Source organism: Paramisgurnus dabryanus, chromosome 19 (genome assembly GCF_030506205.2).
Source record: "Paramisgurnus dabryanus chromosome 19, PD_genome_1.1, whole genome shotgun sequence".
Classification (NCBI taxonomy): Eukaryota; Metazoa; Chordata; class Actinopteri; order Cypriniformes; family Cobitidae; genus Paramisgurnus; species Paramisgurnus dabryanus.
The window spans coordinates 23,790,094-23,812,871 of NC_133355.1; the positions used below are offsets into that span (position 1 = coordinate 23,790,094).

At 38.1% G+C, this 22,778-nt stretch overlaps 1 protein-coding gene across 1 annotated transcript in view; it reads right to left on the reverse strand.

Moving 5' to 3' along the window:
• Positions 1 to 490: 490 nt before the first annotated feature.
• Positions 491 to 22,778, reverse strand: part of glcci1a (glucocorticoid induced 1a) — a 45,007-nt gene continuing 22,719 nt past the window's right edge. Inside the window, exons 3-8 of the mRNA XM_065293967.2 lie at positions 11,166 to 11,255; positions 3,767 to 3,910; positions 3,506 to 3,655; positions 2,708 to 2,915; positions 2,257 to 2,377; positions 491 to 2,023 (exon numbers count right to left, since the gene is read on the reverse strand). Of these exons, the coding sequence (XP_065150039.1) occupies positions 1,690 to 2,023; positions 2,257 to 2,377; positions 2,708 to 2,915; positions 3,506 to 3,655; positions 3,767 to 3,910; positions 11,166 to 11,255 (1,047 nt within the window). The 3' untranslated portion in view covers positions 491 to 1,689. The remainder of the gene's footprint in view (positions 2,024 to 2,256; positions 2,378 to 2,707; positions 2,916 to 3,505; positions 3,656 to 3,766; positions 3,911 to 11,165; positions 11,256 to 22,778) is intronic.

The following is a 22,778-nucleotide window of genomic DNA, read 5'->3' on the forward strand; positions in this document are numbered from 1 at the left end:
TGATACCACCACCTGTGAGGTACTATGTGACCACAAAACCAGTCATGAGGGTAAATTTTTTTAAATTGAGATATTCATAATCTCAAAAAACTAAATAAATATTTCAATGATGTATGGTTTGTAAGTATAGGACAATATTTGGTCGATATAGAACTATTTGAAAATTTGAGGTAAATATTGAGAAAGTCCCCTTTAAAGATGTCTAAATGAAGACCTTAGCAACACATATTAATAATGATAAATACATTTTTGATATATTTATGGTAGATAATTAAAAAAATATTTTCATGGTACATGATTGTTACTTATAACTCAGTGATTTTTGGCATAAAAAAGTATTGATAATTTTGACCCATACAATGTATTGTTGGCTATTGCTACAAATATTCCCGTGCGACTTATGACTGGTTTTGTGTTCCAGGGTCACATATGAACTCTTTAGGTGCAAAATTGTACTGTTTAAAAAAGTACACATTTTGAAAAAAAAATTCTGACAGAAACAGGACCACCCAATACAGAATGTCACCAAATGTAAAACATCAGCAGATTGGGAGGTGGGAAACCGCAGGTGGATCCCATTGTGAAATGCAAGAAATGATTGAATGAGCATTGAAAGATGCCGAGCCAAATATGAATGTGGGGATGTACATTCTGAATTACCTGAGTTTAAACATCAAGCGATGCACCTGAAACGAGGCCAAAAGTGGGCAATAAATGTAAAAAGAAAAATTGCGTACTCTTTCTGTGATTTTCTTAAAAGGCCGGACACCTGGATAGAGTATAAACATAAACCTGTGGAGAACAGCTCATCTTCTAAATGTACAGAACACAGCAATACACGGCTTTAAATTCAAACAAGCTTTTTTTCTTTATATATAGATTTTTCATATATAGATATATATATATATATATTTATATTGATAGAGAGAGAGAGCTTATTCATACTGTGGATGTTGAAAGAGAACACGAAACATGTAATGTTAACCATACTATCAACTTCAAATGCATGCCCTGACGCTAGAAAGACCTTGAATCAGTTTTTCCTCATAAATCAAGAAAACGCCTCCGATTATAGTGCTCGTACAAAAGCCACTTTGCTTAAATTTTAAGCACACACGAAAGCAAAGCTGCGTTTGAAAACAGCTGTGCGAGTTGCTCGATGTCGAAATTAAAATGTACCAGCAAACGCATTCACATCTGTATATATTTATGACACTAGAAAAGCAAAAGGTGAATATCTGGAATGTGATCGAACTTACTAATAGGCAAATTTAATAAATAAGAATTCGTTATGAGACTCTTGCAGCTCGATCAAATCTTTGTTTCGTTTAAGATAACAGTGAAGCCATTTTGATTTTTAATTTGCATATACTAAAGTCTGTGGAGCTTTTTCCACAATGCATCAATGCATCGGGCACTGCTGATGCATTTCCTGCCGAATCACAAAGTGTGGCATTGCCACATACTCGAATCCTTCTGCGTAATCCACCAGCACTCGCTCTGAACACATTGGCGATTTCTTGTTCGGGTCACAGTTGCAATGCCATGCAGATAGGAAAGATTCAGCACAAAGGTGGGGTCCATCAAAGAGAGAAGAGAGAGAGAGGAGGGACGGGGTAACGGTCCTCTACACAGCCTGTGATGGGGAGGCGCAGTGGCGGGGTAGCGGCAGAGACCAGCTCTGCGCGCTTAACTGACTTCAAAGTTTTGAGGCTGGGAAGGTGATTGCGTGGGCGCCTCCTGCTGTTGGGATGGTGAAATGGCGAGTGATTCGGGAGGGTCGTCTGTGCTCGTGCTGGTGGAGACCTGAGTGGGCATGTGGTGATGGTGAGGGGCGAGAGGGCATGATGAGCTTGGGCCCGCCTGTGGGTCCTGTCTCTCCTCGTCCTCCTGCTGGGAGCTGGAATGCTGGAGCAGGGATCCGGGGAGCTTGACCGGGCAGAACGCAGAACCGGTGGGGATGAAATTGACTTTGTTTTTGTCAGGGCAGGAGAAGAGGGGGACGGTGGCTGATTGTCTGGACCTGAGAAAGAAATAAAACGCACAATAAATAAAGCACTAATGTATTGCAAGCTATATGCTACAATAAAACCGCTTATCCTATGCAGGGTCACAGGGAATGCTGGAATGTATTGCAGCATATGTCGGGCCAAAGGCTGCAAACAACCTGGACAGGCCAATACACGCAATACACAAAAGGCCCAGAAATTTTGACAGTGTCTACTAGTGTTGGTTTTGAAACTAATCTCTACTCACGTCATTTCCTCAAACACTTTGATCTTCTCACAGCCCTCTGGTGGTTCTCGTTTAAACATGTAGCTGTTGTTGGGTTTTGGAGATGATGCAAACTTGGGCAGAGGTGAACTGCTGCCGCTATCTGCAGGAAGAAACTGGAATTACACTCTTGGTCTATGCCAGACCTCAAAACTTGCTTTTATTCAAGATTTGTGCAATGAAACAGACAGAGCGTCCACAGAAATCAGCATTATTCAGAAATTGTGATTGGAACTAAATGTATTCTCAGTTTTAATACTCAGAATACTTGAATGATGCTTTTTGGAGTTTCACCCTATTGACCACAAGACCATAAGATTGAAAAAAATATAAGCATAAAAAATTGTGTTCAGCTGAAGAAAGAAAGTCATATACTATAACCAAACCAAAAACTTCTGAAGCTTAATGTATTTGTGTGGTTTGTATTTGTGACCTTTGTCTCTGTCGTCCAGCATCTCATCGGTGGAGTATGGGCTGCCGTCATGCGATCGGGGTGGGCACGCCGGCGAGGGGCACGGCGACAGGCTGGAGCAGCTACTGGAGCGTCCGGGTGCAGATGGCGTCTGCCCGTCCACACCGCGACTGCTGCTGCTACGCTGTGGGGGAAATGGAGCCCTTCGCCCATCAGGAACCTCCAGTGCCTAAGAGCCAATCAAAGAGAGTCTTTAAATAATCATGCTACATAACATTTAACCAAAGATGACATGTTCCTGGATCAACCCAATCAGATTGAAGGATTAGCAATAAGGTCAATGTTAGATTTAGACTGGGTTGTAGGTTCTGGTTTATATTCCTCTGATTTGAGGAGTAAGTTATGGTTTTGGGTTATATGTAGGGTTTAGTTGAGGATATGTTTCTTTGACAGAAATGTTGTTCCAGTGCCAACAAAAGATGATCCAGAAACACGTCGTACTTTGCAAAATCATAGTGGCCCTAACAGTAGACTTGTGGTACTTTGAGTCTTTTAAGGTCTGTTTTAAAGACATTTGGACTAAAATAAAGTTAATACAGTTAAAGTAAATAAATAACACAAACAGATTTTCTCACCAATACCATTTATACTGGGCCCAATGGCAAATTTTTATCATACTACTATAGGAAAGGTTGGTCATTTTTGTATAATCACATTTTTAAGTACACTACAGTACATACATTCAGTCAAATATATGTTCAAACTAGTAGACTGGTAGTGTACGAAATATTTCAATGCATGACCTGCTAGCATGAATACCTTCAGTTCCTCTTTTTCTCCATTGTCTTTGATGAAGACCTTCTCCAGCTCATGGTTGATGCCCTCCATGCTGCTGGGAACTCTGGAGATGGAGGGCTTTGGCACTGTGATATTGGACAGTGGCATCTGTGCTGACTTCGACATGGATGGCTACAGGACGAGACAGCACACGTTTACATGTCAATTAACAGTTTTTAGTTGGATCTGATAGCTGAATACGCTCGCGCGTGTGTGTGTGTGTGTGTGTGTGTGTGTGCGCACCGGTGCCTGGTTGGCTGTGCTGATGTTAGAGGCAGTGATGGTGGTGGTACAGCTGTAGAGAGGGGACAGACGCTCTTTACTGTCCTTACACTGCCGGCCTCCGCCCTGTTTACTGCGCTGCAGATGGAGCTTGAGCTTAGCAATCTGTTTAATACAAAGAGAAGTATTAAGAAGATGGAAACAATGCTTATTTATAGAACAGTGCTGATCAAAAGGGACATTTGAGCATTTAGTGCACACAAATAACTGTTTTATAATCTAAAGAACCTTTTTCATAGTGATGCTGGGTACTGCTGATGTGATGCTTGTTTGGCTAGTGGACCCCCATAGTTATGTTCCCCAGAAACAAATGCTGGTCAACCAAAGTATTTTTATAATAAAGCTGGCTAAGCAATAAAGTGTGCAGGTAAAGTTATTATTTTTGGTTGGGTTTGAGAGAAATCCAAGCACTTTTCCTGAACGTTTAAGATACTGAATTCAAGGGCACATGAGATGCAGAAAAACCACACCAATAATGACTGTGTTTTTCAGTGTTTACTGAATATTTCGTTTTTTTGGACAATTGACAAAAACATTTTAAATAACTTTATGTTAATTTATAGGGCAAATTTAAACACAACCAAGGTTGACCACAATAATGCACAATAAAGAGACAAAAATGAAGACATAGCTATTAATTACGAGCCTTGCGAATAATATACTGTACTAGTCAACATCTGAAGTGGATTAAAAAAGTTGTCCTAAGGGGACCCCCCTATTAGGGATTGGTTTTATGTTAACCAATATGTAAACTGGTAGTTTTATAAAAGGTTTTGATCCACTTTGAATGTTGACTAGTGTATTAATATAATAAATGAACAAAACATCAATTAAATTTAACGCTTAAGTACGTTTTAAGCTTAGTTTTAAAAACTAAGAAAAACTCTGAGGCAGGTGCCAAAAGGCTGTTTCATACGTAGCTTACATTTAACAACAACAAAGGCCCTGTCCCAAATGGCGCACTTCTATGGCGTAATATTTGTGCCTCATTCCTGAGCGAGCAATTGTACGTTTTGAGCACAGAGAACTATATTTTGCAAGCACATTACATTATATTTTGAACAGAAATTAACAATCGCAAAAAAAAAAATTGTTTGAGCAAATAAAAAACGATTCCGTGCTCAATAAATGTATTTGCTTGTTTGCTATTATCCATATATTTACGTGCAGTAATTACCCGTCTCATGCACTTCACTCAGATGCTCTCTCACAAACTTATTCTCTGCACTCCTGTCAAGTTCCTCTCTCTCTCTCTCTCCCAACCTCTTTCTGTGCGCGCTCAGCTCGATGCACACGCTCGCTCAACTTACAACAGCGTAACAAGTGTGCCACAAAATCAACCAATCAGAAAATTAAAGGTCAATTTTGATTGGCTGTTGGTCTCCAACCAAATCGCTAGTAGAACCAAACCCCGTCTGGTAAAACTATCTACAGCATCCCGGAAGCTTCCTGAAACAAATCTAAAAAAACTGACTACAGCGAGATAAATGGATTAAAACACATTTTGGTATGTTTTTTTATTATTAACTTAAAGGGCCTTAATAGTTTTGTGTATTATAATGCTGTTGTATTGCAGCCTGGGCAGAGTGGGACCAAAAAATCTACCGGGAAATTTCGTATACCACCAGCCCTCCGTGGTAAAAAAAAAAAAAAGGTCTTGTATTGGTAGTAAAACTAGGGTAATACAAATCGTAATAAATCTGCCAAAAAAATAAATAAATAAACATTTTCATAATAATAATAAAATCATTAAATCATGGCAAATTTTCCTAAATGAGTAACTATACAAAATGATACCTGTTTGAAAGACAGAGATGCGCACCTCAATCAGCTATTACATAACAGAGCGAGACCAGAGATGAATGTGCTCATAAATGGGAGTAATATGGAATACTTTCTTTACATCTTTGAAAAAGTGTAAGAATTTTTCCTTTAAATATAATTTTTGTCTTAAAAATTTTAGTTCTGAGAGATAATGTTTTATTGCTTATTAATTTTTACCGTGCTTGGCACATTTACCTCAAGAGATTATTTCAGTAATATTGCTGTTTTTCCAGTAATAATAATACAATTTAACATGCAAATCCTGCTTCCTTGTCTTTTTATTCATTTCATTATGCTGTTATGATATAGTTATATGTGGATATTCATTGCCGTTATATACTCTCGTCTAATATTCAAATCATATGCGGAATAATGTGTGCATCTTTGAATAACTGTAAGAATTCAGTTCCTTTGAAAATAATTTTTGTCAAAGTTTTGAGAAATAATAATGTTGTGAGGTTATTTATTGCCATATTGCAGTTGAATACTTGTCTATAATATGGAAATCACATAGTAAGAAATATATAATGTGATACTGCAAAGTTACCAATCTAATTTTTATTTATGATATACCCATATGGAGATAAACCTTTGCAAATATGCTGATTTGATCCATTCAAGTACTGACCACCAGGCTATAGATTTTAAACGTCCTCCACACTTACTATCAAATAGTCTATCCGCTTGATTTATCAATCCGACCGCATATGTACGGCAATAAACAGGCATTCGGTGGCGCGGCTTTTTATATCAAAGGCCGCCAGTCTATGCCATTTGGGGAGGAGCCGCTCTAAACTGCTAAACTGGCCCTCGCAGCCTCAAAACACTACCGTCCCACCGGGAAATGTCCCGACTCTCCCGATGGCCACTCCGCTATATTGTGACTAAAGTTAAGTAGTTTGTAATATTTTGGTTAGTTACTGTGTTTATTACCTTTATTTTGTTTGTCTGCATTCTTAGTGTGCAAACTACATTTCGTTGCTTACGTTAACTAATTTATATAAAAAAGCAGTAGACTAACTCTCAGGATAACTTTATTTGGCAAACTAAGAGAACAATAAAGGTTCAACTTTGTTCTCCATAATGATTTAAACGTTATTTAAACTTATAACTTTATCTAGAATGCACGTTACTGCCAGACATTTCAGATGTTAATTGAAATTGGTCTTCTTGAGGCTTGGGGAGGATGTATGAGAGTTAACATACAAAGTACATGTATTCCATTACAGGAGCAGGAATAGATATGTTAATAGTTACATTTAGTAACATTTTGCATTATAATCAGAATTAAAATAGTAATTCATTTTTTTTTTAAAATAAATTAGTTAACGAAATTTAGTTTGCACGCTAAGAATGCAGACAAACAAAATATTAAACACAGTAACTATATAACCAAAATATTACAAACTACTCACATGTGGCTTTGGTGGGACATTTAGGGATTGCTGTTCTGATGAAATTGTCTGCAGCTGTGCTTTGAAAAGGATAAGTCAAGCTAACTTTAGTCACAATATATAATATTGTAAGTTAAACAACGTAACAGTATTATAATACACAAAACTATCAAGGCATTTTTTATTTGTTCCAAAATGTGTTTTAATCCATTAGTCTCGCTGTAGTCAGTAATTTTTTTCAGTAAGCTTCCGGGATGCTGTAGATAGTTCTACCAGACGTGGTTTGGTTCTACTAGCGATTTGGTTGGAGACCAACAGCCAATCAAAATTGACCTTTCATTTTCTGATTGGTTGATTTTGTGGCACACTTGTTACGCTGTTGTAAGTTGAGCGAGCGTGTGCATCGAGTTGAGCGCGCACAGAAAGAGGTTGGGAGAGAGAGAGAGAGGAACTTGACAGGAGCGCAGAGAATAAGTTTGTGAGAGAGCATCTGAGTGAAGTGCATGAGACGGGTAATTACTGCACGTAAATATATGGATAATAGCAAACAAGCAAATACATTTATTGAGCACGGAATCGTTTTTATTTGCTCAAACTAATTATTTTTTTGCGATTGTTAATTTCTGTTCAAAATATAATGTAATGTGCTTGCAAAATATAGTTCTCTGTGCTCAAAACTTACAATTGCTCGCTCAGGAATGAGGCACAAATATTACGCCATACACTTCATGTAGATTTTTCGTCTTGCGCGTACTTGCTTAGTCTACGAGTCCATAGGGTGTCCCATCTGTCATTTTTAGACTCTGAAGTGTGCTCATCAGCGCCCCCTTTGCACCCTTGATGCGCCCGCACTGCTGCAGGCTTCATGCACTTTACCAACCCAGAAGTCATTGCAAAAAAGACTTAGTCGATGGATGGGAGGAGTTCACACTGATGGGCAACTTCTCTTCCTATTTCCGGCGTGGCGCTCGATTCTGTCCCAAAATATGACTCCGGTGCGCCCTCGTGGACTTATGTCAAGGGTCCCTAAGATCTGCACTACGCGATGTCATCAAAGTGTGGACTCTGAGGAAGTCTACAAGTCTGGAATGTGCCATTTGGGACATGCACGTCAAATCATGATCACATCTGTTGTAATAATTTAACCTAGGAATGCAAAGCAATTGAAATTCATCATAAAGATATGTCAATAGAGTTTACAGGTGCAGGAAGTGGGACAAAATAATTTTTTCACCGCAGAAGGAGGTCGCTAAACAACTGTGTGGCTTGACAATGTGAAAGAGTGTGGAACAATGGAAGTTGTAGTCTTTACCTTCACTGCTGATAGGAATCAATCGGACTCGTAAATACTGTTCAAGATGTTTAATAACGGTTACATTATGTTAGCCAACAGTGTCATAGTATCGCAAGAGCGACGTAACAGGTCTGCTTTAAAATCACTGATCGGTCAGCGAATTGCCACATGAAGACCCCCAGACATCACTCCACTGACAAGGGATCCTATGAATAGCAGCAGAGCGCTGGTTAAAACTGCAAACATTTGTTGAAACATTTGTGACAATGTAACTACGCATGTGAACAAAATATATAACACTCCGCTGGTGATTTTAATGCACTTTTACAAATTGTGCCTTTCAGGAGGCTGACCTGGCCACATAATTTTGAACTTGCTGAATGCATGAAATAGACAAAAGTGGGGCACTGATGTAAAGCAAGTTATAGTAATTAAAGCAAATCGCAATAAAAACATAACCATTTCAAACTTGCCACGACAGGAACAGCTTGACCTTAGTTAAGAGAAAATGATAAAAAGATGATTTTACCACAGGGCTTATCACCTTATCAAATGTAAAACTACCACCTTTAAACAACCAAGAGTCCAGGTCGAAACACATTGCTTTCATTTAGGCCAAAATTCATGATCTCAGTGGAACTATATTCAAAATTCATGTTCTTGAGGTCCAAAGCATGTTGAAATAAGTCATTTTCCAGATTTGGGCAACTTAAATTCCATTTGAGCCAACTGTGGGTGAAGTCTGCCTGTGCTTTATGTATCAAACCAGTGACTTATGACATTCCACTTTAGTTATGATGCTACCCCAGAAGACAGCTACCTATGTAGGCTTAGACATCAAGGCAAATTACTATATTCTGAAGTAGAGCTTTTATACAGTGAGAAACTGCCTGTACTTGCTACTTCTAGTAGAATTGAAGATGCAAATGCACTGTGAATCAAGTAATACAATGTGAAAATATAGCCAAAAGGGGCAGAAAATAACTTTTTCAATTGATGCTTGCTGTAACTAAGCATGGCCACAAGAGGTCATTACAAAACAAGCAACCATGTGAAAAACCTTGACAAAGCTCTTTATAGAAGTGTTTCATGGCACACTCAAGTATTATGCATTTATATTTATAATATATTTCCAGATCGTCTTAGATTTTGTGCCCCTATTAGTAAGAGATACAGACAGAACAATCTACTGAATGATCTGAGATCATTTATGACTTCAACAGCTTCTTTTAGGGGTGTCCCTCAGGGTTCACCCAGTGGTCCGCTCTCCTTTCTTAAACTGGCCTCTGGATCTTTACTTGAGAGATTTGTTTGCAGTTAACTACTGTGTACATATGGAAACAATGGGACAAGTCTAGACATGTTCATGCAGAGGATACAATTGGTCGATGGCTCTCTTCACACAAATATTTTGGCTTCATAGCAGCACAAAAGATTAACCGCTGCCAATACACCACACTTCAGCAGCGGAGGCATGTTTCCAACAACCTCTTTTTGCTAGATTACACATGTCAATATACAAACATGCTAATTTATTGCAAATGATTTGTCCGTTCTTCACTAAGCTGGCAACAAACATGAAACAAAGTGTAAGAATTATAGTACAAGAAGAGAGATGCCAAGTCAGAAATAAACACACAGTATAGGTTTAGCAAAGGAAATCCTGAATGTGCTCTTCTGTAAAGCCACTGTAAGTCAATATACACAACCTTAATCCACTTTAGAGGTGTAAGGGGTATATAAGCCACTAAATAGAAGCACTTGTGTGAACCTAAATAAAATGTTTAAATTAAGGACATTAACTCTGAATAGTGTAGGTAAAGAAAAATGGTCTCCAAAATTAGAGAACCACAAAGATAATTCAGGCCTTGAATGTTTCAAATACTTGTGTGAATATTGGTATAGATCAGATCTTATCCCTAATGAAAACTGATGCCTATAATGATGATTCTAGCAGCCACATTCAGCAGTAAATACTGCAAGTTTGAGGGTTCATACAGGAAATGGTGCACAACGCTGGTTTGAAATCTAATGCAAAAGCAACATCGACAGGCTTATTGTAAATCAGAATTTGTCCAAAGCATCTTTGCATTCAAAATATGCATTTTATGGCTTAAAGCTATTCCTAGGAATACCATTCATGATCCTGGCTGGTGCCATTGTTTGCTGTTTGATCTACAAGAGCAAATCAAAGATCATCAACATGTAAACTGATAAGACCGTGGCTCCAATGTGAAAGGACACATGCAACATGACTTTGCACATATTACTTGCCCTCACCTCTATTATTCCTGAGGTGTTAGGAAACCCATAAACTGGGCAGAGGGGATAATAGTTGTCATCTTCATTCGGGAGGAGAAAGGGGAGATAGTCTTATCTTGCTCTTCCCTGAACCGTCAGGGAGGGGCTGAGCACCCATGATAAGGCTGACTGTGCTGCGGCTAGCGCTAGCAATAACCCAACCCGCCGCGCAGCGCAGGAAGTCTGAAGCCGCACAGGAAGTTATATATAGCAGAGGGTGCAGGGTGATTAGGATGGGTCGTCGTGACTGGCAGGATCGTGCAGAGATATGGGCGAAGGGTTTAATTTCTCCCCCCTCCCCCCATCAGCTCTTCATGTGAACGGCTATTTCGCAAACCGCACAGGATGAGATCATCGCAAAGGCAAAAGTGCATAGCTCATCACTTTCAGGACTGCGAGAGCTCTGTTAATAGCTGTTAGTGCGATTGCACTTTCATGCTCTCCGGACCCAAGAGGGAAAATTATACAACTGCAAGCATGACACACTACGTATAGTGTTTCGCTAGTAAAAGCAATGTTATGTGGGTGTGTAAGAGCGCCTGTGTACCTCTTTAAGCTGGTCGGCGCTGCCCCAGGATGCAGAGCGCTGGTGTGTGCTTCTTTGCTTTCTGATTTCGTCACTCCAACATCCAGGAGTCTGAAACACATACACAACTTTGCGTAACTAAAAGAGGACACACAACTGACTTCTATTGTTTTTATAAAGGCTAATTGTAATGGCTACAGACTAACTCACACCAAGTCTACAAGAAAATTATGTATTAGGCTTATATATAGAGATAGCCAAAAGTGATCTGTACACAGGTCAGATTAAACCATTGAAATCTGTGGGGTATGATACAGATTATACAAAATAAAACATGCATAGGAAAAACAAAATTTATAGGTAATAAAGCTTACATTGACTGCACTTTTATTTATTATTGACATTCATCATCTTCTTTTGTGATATTATTTTGTAGTCATTGTCCGGGCTGTCTTTACAAAGTCTGCACATGTGTTGTGTTTTTTGCCAGGCGTCTTTCAAAGCTAAGCTTCAGTTTATACTCCAAAGACACAAATGCAACATGAAAACATAAGTTTTAATGCATCTAATAAAATATTGCAGTAAAAAGCTGTAAACACTTAGATCCGAAAACCCAAAGTCAGACCCGAGACTCAAGCGGGTTTGGGTCTGAAAGTTTCACATGTGCCTCAGACACGGGTCGGGTACAATAATAGCGGCATCAGGTAATTTAAAATGAATGTGTTTTGCCGAACGGATCCGAGTTGACTTAAATTCAATAAATTCAATTTTTAATGTACATTTTAGCAGAGTTACCTTGGTGTTGTCGTCAGATAACAAATGAAAATGAATGGAGAAGCGTGCCAAATTGGTTGCAAAGCCACAAGGGTTGCTTTCTGTCTGATTGGTGTGTGCGGGGCTGCAGACTGCACACACGTCAGTGCCGTTTACATTCAGGTCTAGTCGGGTTAAAAAAAGTGCCACTGGTTCGAGTCGGACTCCAGTTTAATTTTCTTGGGTTTGTCTCGGGTCGGGTTTTTCTCAAAAAATAAAAAAAGAATTATGCACATCAGATTCTGGTAAAAGTGATTTGGGTCATTTCAGATCGGGAACATTTCTTTGGACCCGAGAAGACCTCTAATCTACACTACTAAGGAGATTCAACACTACATGTTTTTATAAAAGACTGATTCTTCGGTTGATTGACAACTACTTGGCGTTTAGGAAGCCGTCAATAAGTTTACATGTTTAGGATGAATCCACCTGATACCAAATCAGTTTCACAATGGGCGTTCACAGAATGCAAGGATGCACTTTTTACAGCTGTTTTAGGTTCACTATTATTTCAAAGCATGATAGTAATGGTGCTAAACACTGAAAGGACTCTAAAATAGATGTGAAATAGATGTGGGCGGTATGATAACAAATCAATTTCTCGAAATGAGTCATTTAATTTCACAGTAACTGTATATTTCACGGTTTATATGTTTGTCAGCTTTATGTTTATTTTTGGAATATACAAATTTGCAGAAATCTGTAACTCACTAATATCTTTTAACTAAATGCTCACCACAGTTTTAAGGGCAAGTAAAAGTTGAAGTAAAAATGGCACGAAAATAACAACAGGATAAGTCTTGATAGACAGTTATTTATTTTAAAGGCTACTGAAGATATATGCAGTAGGATGGCACAATTATGACAAAAATCATAATTGTTGATTATCCACCTTAAAGCTGACACAACACAAGACGTTTTTGCCAATCTAATGTTAATCTTGCTTACCTATAGAGTAGTATTTCATCATTCATATGTCCAAAGAGTCTTTCATGTTGTCAGATTTATAAAAGAAAGAACAGCCTTTCTGATTTTTGGCGGAAAAGGACGAACACTTTGTGGGTGGAGCTGAAGAGTAACGAGTATGCACAGCTTTGGATACTACTTTTTGATTCACAGCAGACTTTGCTTAGGTTTGCCATGAGGACTACCACTCTTAAACTGTGTTAATAAGTCAGAATGCATGAAATAGTATTAAACCACCCCTTTAATATTGTAATTGCCATTATTATTGTTGATTAATAGATTTTAAATAGATTTAGAAATGTTTTATAACTTTTTGTGAAGAAGCTGCATGGTAAATTCAAAAAACAAAATATTTAAAGGATATATGTTGTTAGAAAAAAAAATCCAAAACGAATTTATCAATTTTAAAATCCCTGATTTACCACTGAATTTGGTGCACAAACATTCTGCCGGAACGCACAAAAAAAAGCACAAATGGACAAATTTTTTCAAAAAATTGTGCAGCCTTTGTTTGTATAATGCATGCATACATTACATAAAAAATAGGCAGTATGTATAACAAATAAATATGAACATGTGCACACACCTACAGACAGGGTAAATATATGTATATGAGAGATGGGTATCTAGATGGAGATTATAAATATGATACCAGGGCAAGGTAATGTGAGAAAAGTTATGTGCGAAAAGTTATGTGCAAGAAGTGCTTTCTTTATTTGGCAGTGCATCTCTTTGTGTACAACTTGAGAGACCTCTGCACAAGGAGAGAGAGAGAGTGAAAGAGAGTGAAAGAGAAAGAAAGAAAGAGAGAGAACTATTTCACATTTCTCAGTCTAACATGCAGGAGTGCTGAGTAAGCCACGCCCACTTATTTACATTTTGAGGAATACACAAATCTGTAACGGTTGACATTTTATTTCGTGGAAATGTATACTGTATACCGCCCAGCCCTACAGTGAAATGTAATATTTCTAATCATACACTTGCTAACTAATTTCAAGAATGTGCAAAACTACTGTATCCACAAAAAATATAGAGACCTAACGATTATGGATAATAATGGGAACATTGCTCATGCAAAATGATTTAAAAGTCCAAAAGTAAATTTTTGAAGGTCAACTCTATGAAATGTGTTGTTGAAAAAGTGGTGAATTTGCTGCACAAAAGCAGTGTTAATAACTGTAGAGGGCTTCAAAGTATTGCAGAAATGAATTTTTTAGTTTTTCAAGGAATCTAATCAATCGCTATTCCTAAATAAATAATAAAAAACAATAACTTCAGACATTTTCATTTGTTGTTTATTGTGTCCAAATCATTTTTTGGGTCATTGTTCATATTAATATACAATATTTTTTATAAAATACATTATTTGATGATGTCCCCAGACCTACCCAAAATGAGGTTTGGTCTGATTTAGGTCAACTTCATGCACAGTTTTCAAACCAAGACCTTTACTGCACTAAATCAATAAATGCATCTCACTTCTGACTCATTTTCACACCAAAACCACAAAGTCCTCATTGTTCCTGCAAACAGTCCCACTGTGTTTCAATGAAGAGTCACTCACCAACGTTTCTTCACAACAACATTCTGTAAATATGTGGGCACACGTGGGATGTGATGTATGACCTTAGGTATGCAGATCATTGGGGCTGACCATCCACACCATAAACCTCGCACACAGGCACACACGCACAGACACACACACACATGCACAGACACAAGTTTGTGTACTTGTGTGAGGTCTAAAATGTCACAACTCAGTGTAATAAGTAGCATATTATGCAAAAGAAGGCAATTCTAAAAATAAATGAAATTTCCTACAATATCTTCCTGTTGGTCCTCATTGAGGTCAAGACAATAAAGTCAACACTTGGATTTCCTGAATGAAATACCACAGCGTGCAGGCAGCATAGGAACTGTGTGTGTTTTAAATAAGTTGAGACAATTTGGCATTGGGTTTTGTGAACACACAGTTGATGTAGTTAACTAATGTAAACAAATGAAACCCTAAAATAAAGACAATATATATTGTAGGAAAATTGCTCTTTCTAGCATATGAGGGCTTTATTTGAAAGCCTGGAGCTGTTGTGAAAGCGAAAAACCCCTGCATTCATTAACCCATATGAACACTTCAAAGCTTGGCATTTGGAAACAGATCGACACTAGAAAGCCACGGGAATAGACAGAGGCTTTGTAGGCATTTTTGTTCTTATTCTTTCTGTAAGTTCTTTTAAAGGATTAGCTCACCAAAAAATAAAATATTCTGACTTCATTTGTATTGACATTTATGCTCTTTTTCATACAATGAAAGCGAGCAGTGATCATGGGCCAAACGAGTATGCTTTGGTTCATCCAATGGAAAAATATCCAACAACAACAGCATATTTTAAGTCATTTGAAGGCATATGCTTGTGTAGGGAACATATTAAATGTTAAATAAGGTGAGTGTTTGTTAATAAAAGCTATTTGCTGAAAAGCTTCTTCTCTGCTGCAGCACTCTTATCAGATTTTTGTTTTCTTCTTCTTCATCATCTATTCTTTACACCATTCCAGCATCTATGGCTATATTCACGGCAAGAACCTGTTAATCCACACAAGTTAATCCATACATAGGTAATTTTATATTCACCTAACTTGCATGTTTTTGGCCTGTGGAAACCGGAGTACCCAGAGTAAACCTATGCTGACACAGGGAGAACATGCAAACTCCATACAAAAAGGGCCACCTAACCTAACCGGGGTGTGGACCAGGGACCTTCTTGCTGTGAAGCAACAGTGCTACCCATTGAGCCACTGTGCCGCCCAAATTTTCGTCCTTATTTAAATGCAATCTGAAGACACTGTGGCAGGGTTGAGGTCAATTATGTCAAATGTTGGAGTCTAGACTATTTTTAAATATGGATATAGGGTGGAATATGTCACATATATGAATATGTGACAAAAAGCATTGTAGAATGGTCTTAGGATGCACATAAATGTTAGTAAATAACGATACACATTGCGAATGTCCCGATTCGCATACCATCCTAAGTAGCATTTGAAATAAGAATTAGTGTTTCTGAAATCGGAGTATGTTGAAATTTCAAGACAATCTCCGGAACTCCAGACTGAATGTCAGAATGGGAAAGAAAGGTGATTTAAGCAATTTTGAGTGTGGCATGGTTGTTGGTGCCAGACGGGCCGGTCTGAGTATTTCACAATCTGCTCAGTTACTGGGATTTTCACACACAACCATTTCTAGGGTTTACAAAGAATGGTGTGAAAAGGCAAAAACATCCAGTATGCAGCAGTCCTGTTGGTGAAAATGCCTTGTTGATGCTAGAGGTCAGAGGAGAATGGGCCATCTGATTCAAGCTGATAGAAGAGCAACTTTGATTGAAATAACCACTCGTTATAACCGAGGTATGCAGCAAAGCATTTGCGAAGCCACAACCCGCACAACCTTGAGGCGGATGGGCTACAACAGCAGAAGACCCCACCGGGTACCACTTATCTCCACTACAAATAGGAAAAAGAGGCTACAATTTACACAAGCTCACCAAAATTGGACAGTTGAGGACTGGAAAAATGTTGCCTGGTCTGATGAGTCTTGATTTCTGTTGAGACATTCAGATGGTAGAGTCAGAATTTGGCGTAAACAGAATGAAAACATGGATCTGTCATGCCTTGTTACCACTGTGCAGGCTGGTGGTGGTGGTGTAATGGTGTGGGGGATGTTTTCTTGGCAAAATTTAGGCCAAAATCAATGCCAATTGGGCATCGTTTAAATGCCACGGCCTACCTGAGCATTGTTTCTGACCATGTCTATCCCTTTATGACCACCATGTACCCATCCTCTGATGGCTACTTCCAGCAGGATAATGCATCATGTCACAAAGCTCGAATCATTTCAAATTGGTTTCTTGAGCATGACAATGAGTTCACTGTACTAAAATGGCCCCCACAGTCATCAGTTCTCAACCCAGTAGAGCATCTTTGGGATGTGGTGGAATGGGAGCTTCATGCCCTGGATGTGCATCCCACAAATCTCCAAAACTGCAAGATGCTTTCCTATCAAAATTTCCAAAGAACGCTTTCAGCACCTTGTTGAATCAATTTCACGTAGAATTAAGGCAGTTCTGAAGGCGAAAGGGGGTCATACACAGTATTAGTATGGTGTTCCTAATAATCCTTTAGGTGAGTGTATAATATACCCACACCACTTCTGGAGGAAGGAGTTTAGAGATGCTACACTGAAATAATAAAATAAAATTAATGATGCAACTATCAATTAATAAAAATAAAAGTGTATAGTAAAAATTACATATATAATGAATGACAATGTATTATTGTGCATGTGATTGTTAACAAAAAAAGCAAAAACTTTTACTTGTTACTTGTGTTACCTATAAGTATGTTCTATGTATGTACTTTTCCATTACATAAATAGTAAACTTTTGCATAGTATAAATAAGCAAATTGCAGCAACAAGTTTTTTGTATGTGTTGTTTGTCTAAGAAAGTAATAAAGCAACATGTCAGGATGTACGTGGCTTTCCCTGAGTCACAAGCGTTTACCTGATCTGGCTGTGGTAACGTTAAGTGGATCCGCTGTGAGTCAGTCTGACGCAGAGGACGAGGGGTTAAACTAAAGAGACAAATCTGAATGCAAACAAGAGTTGTTGCGCTAATCTATAATGCTTTTGTGCATGCATCAAAGATTAAAGGCAAGCAAAAATGAGAGTCATTTGTTTTTCTTTGACACCAGTGAGCGTTAAAAGGTGAGATTTGAGATGGCAAGTCCCTGAAACACCCAAGCTTATACAAGTGAATGAAACTGAAGTTTAAGACGAACTAACTGGTTAAGCAAAGAATTTACAAAGAACCCATTTAACCCTTGCGTGAAATTTCACACCATAACTCAGCAAGGAAACAGTAAGTACAAAATAAGCATCTTTACAGTATATCTGTCTTTGCGAGAAAAGCCAAATCGAGTGTGTGGTTTGTGTTGCCATGCAGTCGTAAAAACAGGATGCATGAGGTCATGTGACACGGTGTAACTTTGCTGCTGCTCTCATGACCTGTGAGTCCAAGTACATCACTCAGTACAAGACCTGTGACCTCTCATTCACTCAGTGCATGTGATTAAGGGGTCACATTATACACTTTTTGTAACACTGTATTCCACCTCAGAACGTAAAACGCACACAATTTTCAGAACAAAATGTTCTTCTGGCAAAGGTCAGTATTAAGTGTGACCTCTCTTCTCATTGAACACATCTTGAACTCTTTTGAGGAGAATGAAGTCATGAAGCCATTGAATTAGGATTTGATTTAATTTAAAAGAGTTTAATTGGTTTAAGAAAGCCTGCAGGTTCCTGCAATTGTTGAAGGGGAAGGGGGGGTGACAACATTGACAGCTTATTGTTTTATTCTGTTTTTAATACAGCAAATACAATTTCTGAGAAATAATTATGTCTGGTCACTATACCATTACAAAAACAACAAATCTAATGTTGGCATGGTGGTCTTAGACTTTTCCACAGTACTGTATAAGTAAGTCCTAGGCTGTATTGGCTACCTTATTTGCATATAAAAATTAGTAATAATGGACTATTTTTAGTGCGGTTGACTGTTAGTAGCTTCCCTTACTCAAAATAGTTCACGTGTGATCTGTTTGCATGCACTCCCCCTGCAATCTGCCACATTGTGCCGATGCTCTTTTCGATGAAGTAAAATTTTTACAATCACTTTCACTCCTGATGCATTTAGCCTGGAGTATAGTTTGTGTTTTTACATGTCGGAACTGATCTATATAAATGACTGGATTGTGCATGAAGTCACAATTGTGAAGCCACCGAATGGCAAAACATCCTGTTAAATTAATACAATAAGATCAGATTTCATCAGATACGCTTTAAACCGGGTAAATTTAGATCATGATTTTGCATATAAGTCAGTGACGCCATCTGCCAATTTAAACTCTGCGGTGGCATCACTTCTCGTGGTTACGTTAAGCTTTCTATGCGCAATCTAGTCATGTAAAAAGATCAGTGGTGTAAGTGCCTGGTCGAAATCGCATACTGCGACAGTAGGAACAGAATTATATGAACGTTATTGGTATTTTGAGCTAGTTATAGCTAGTTATATAAAACAGGAGGTACTATATAGCATTAATGAATTCAGACGTACTAAATCCTCCATGTTGATACATCACATGACATAAGTCATCATAACAACAAGTTAAGTCCAATTTATAATCGTGCGTAAGGTCTACGTCATAGGTTATCCGTAACCCCTGCGTAGCCTGACGTGCACCTCGCCAAATCTTTAACAGCGCGTCAGTGACAAACTACGTCATAGGTATTTCCGTTTGTCACGGTGAGAACAAAGATGGGAACTTCCATCACTGCTTGTCTTCTCAAAACATACACAACAAGCTGCTGTTTCTTCTTCGTTTGTGGGATAAACTGACCAAGCTACTTCTTCATTGATGGTCGCGTTTACTACTGTGGTAACACGCGTGGATACTGCCTACCTACGGTTTGCATGTGTGTTTGCACATCGACGCAGACGACAACGCAGATGTATATACAAAAAAAAAAACTATGCATATCCTATGCCATCGCGGCTACGCCGTAGGACGTACGCACAACTATAATGAGCCTTTAGTCATACTGGAGCCCAATTTAACCACAAGAGAAAGCGGTTTAAAATATGTATTTGCTTTTGAATAGAAACGCGCTAGAGGTCTTCTCGGATCCAAAGAAACGTACCCGACCCAACTGACCCAAATCACTTTATACCCGAACCCGACGTGCATAATTATTTTTTTTTAAAGAAAGACCCGACCCAAGACAAACCCGAGAAAATGACACCCGAGTCCGACCTGAACTAGGAACCTTGGGTTTTCGGATCTAAGTGGACCCGTGAAGACCTCTAAAAGCGCTACCGCTTTCTGACATTTTTTAATAAAACAACAGCTTTCCATCTACTTCTTCACCTGATAACTCACTGGATAGTAATCGAATGAACACTTCAGGATCTTGCTGGAATTAGTAGGTCATCCGGGTACTTTTCGCCTACTGTTTTTCGAGTACTATGAATTCATACATACTAATCGCCTGGCCTACTGCTTTCCGCCTACTACATAGTATGAAAGTGGGTGTCAACCTTCAAAAAAGTTTTATTTATATCAGTGCCCACATTTATGCGAGAACCGAATCTAAAGTTCTGGTTTGAGTTTGTGGAATTGAGAATGAGGTTCCTGCGGCAAAGCGGATAGTTTTGGTAAGTAATGACTTATTTTTGGTCAGTTCCTCAAACAAAGCAACAGCCTTTAAAACATGATCACTATGAACTGTAAAAATTTTCCACAAACATACAGTGATGGTTAATAATGTAAATAATAAAAAATTTTCCATGCATAAGTTTGCTTGACAAGACATTTAATAAAGCATAAATTTTGCTGTTCCAGCAGAACTTTCCCTAAACTTTTATCCGCTCTAATAACCAGTTATCAAAAAAACCCACAACTTTTTAAGGATTTCAAACCAAAGCAAATGCACATTGTGTCTGAAAAGATTAACAGCGGAGGCCAGTAAACACAAGGAAGGACATTCCAGAGTCATCTCATCTTTCTGAGTGATGAACATGACACTGTGTGCATGCAGAGGCACACAATGAGAGGCACGGCTGAGTCTTTACCTTTAGACACACTAAACAGGTGCCAAATCTCACCTTCAGTGTAGCAGCAGATGGTGGGTGGAAAAGTATGATTGTGGTGATTGTGTTCGGACCGACACACCTGCTGACATTTGAGGGTAAATCCTCACCTGAACATACGCTGGGGGAGCACTGGGAACGCTGTGTGCTCAGTAGGGCCATGCATTAGTAATAGATTAAGCTGACTGGTAAAACACCAACAAAAATTCATACACGGCTTTATAAGATTTAAGTGAAATCTAATACAGAGGTTGTTAGGAACAGATCTTATTGAAGCAATTGTTGCTTTAATTGCGGAGAAATGCAAAGCATCAACAAAAAAGTTTGCACTATGTTGAAAAGCCTCTTTTCAGCACAGCAAGCTGTTTTTTGTGAATAGAAGAATGTAAATGATCGTTTACATTACAACTATACATTTGCCAGACACTTTTAGTGCATTTATTTTAAGTGTTTGTTTTTTGGGATCAAACCCATAACCTTTTGCGCTGCTAACACAATGCTCTTCCACTGAGCATTACCATTACAATGTGAGGATGCAGTGCCACAATGTTTTACATTTTCTACATAAAATATGTCTGTGTTACCTTCAGTTGTTTTACTTTTCTGTCTATAACTGCCTCTGCTGTGCATACACATGACAATTGTCATTACCCTGTCTCAATGTAAATACAAGCCACGAACTAGTAGCGTGGTTTCTGCAAATATTATTTGGGTCAAGTAACCAGAACAGATATGAATATGAATGACAACATGTGAAAGATTTTCACAACGCCTCTGCTTTTACACAATCATAAAACAGTCACTCTTTTATTGTTTGTGTAGGTGTTTGTTTAAATGTTTAAGCAGTAGTTTAACCATAAGCTATAGAAGCCAGCTCATTCTGAAACCAAGATAACTAATATAATTTAACACGAACTTTGTGACGGGACAAAATCACAGCTATTTAAAAGACGATTTATGGTTACTGTATGGTAAATGTGAAGTTGGATTTAAAGCATTCACATAATTAGTCTAGTAAATGTACTTATCATGCAATAGTAGGCTTGTCTGGAACAAAGCATTCACATAATTTGTCTTGGTAATATACTTATGCCGCAATAGTTAGCTTGTCTGGAATTGAGCGGATATTAAACCACAATACTGTATGACACTTTCATTATATGCCAACGAAGCTGACTATTCGGAAATATAAACCAAATGAACGATAAAATGTCATGGTGCTCTTTGATTATTAAGATCAATGTTGGATAGAACAGAAATGTGTTGAATTATGAGAAAGTTTACTATAAAAAAAAATCTTCATTCAGCACAATGAAAAATGCTTTTTCTTGTTTACTCAACTTTTGGGCCAAGTAGATTACAGTACCTAACCTAATTTAATGAGTTGTGTCAACTTCGGTACAAAAATGAAAAATTAGTTTAGCCTAAAATAGCTAGCCAATCAACACATTTCTTAAAAATGAGTTTACTCAACTAGGGAAAAAGATTAAGTTTTTATTTAATTTGCTTTTATTATTTCAATTTTATTATATACACTGACCTTAAGTTAATAGAACAGATAATATTAGACGGCCATCCTGCCTGCATGGAAGTCCTATTACCAGTTTTATGAACCATACACAACACATGATTCATAACTGTACCAAATTAGGAACAAAGCAAAACATGAACTGGGATTCAACCAGAATTTCATTAAACTAAATTAGATTAAGTACACTTTCTGCTTGAATTTACATTGTTTTTCCCTTCCATGTTACATACGTTACATTTTACATTAACTCAACTTTGACCAAAGGTTACTCCTTTACCATTGCCAGATATATCCTGCCTTTCACACAGCTGTACCCCAGGTTTCCCTAGGATGTTAATCTGAGGACAATGGCTTTCTTCATAAAGATAGATTTTGTAAGCTATTGTCCTTGCAGTTAGGCTTAAACTGTGGAATCGCCCATAATCTGAACCAAACGTCTGGGCAAAGGCACAGCCAGGGTTGCAAGATTCGTGTATCAAAACCAGACTTTCAAAACTAGCCCAAAAGCATCCCAACGACTATTCACAGTCCAAGTGCCAATAGCCAATGAACAAAATCTTTTCATCTTTAACTTTCTCAGAAAAAATCAGATGACTAAAAAAACGTTTAAAAGTAAAC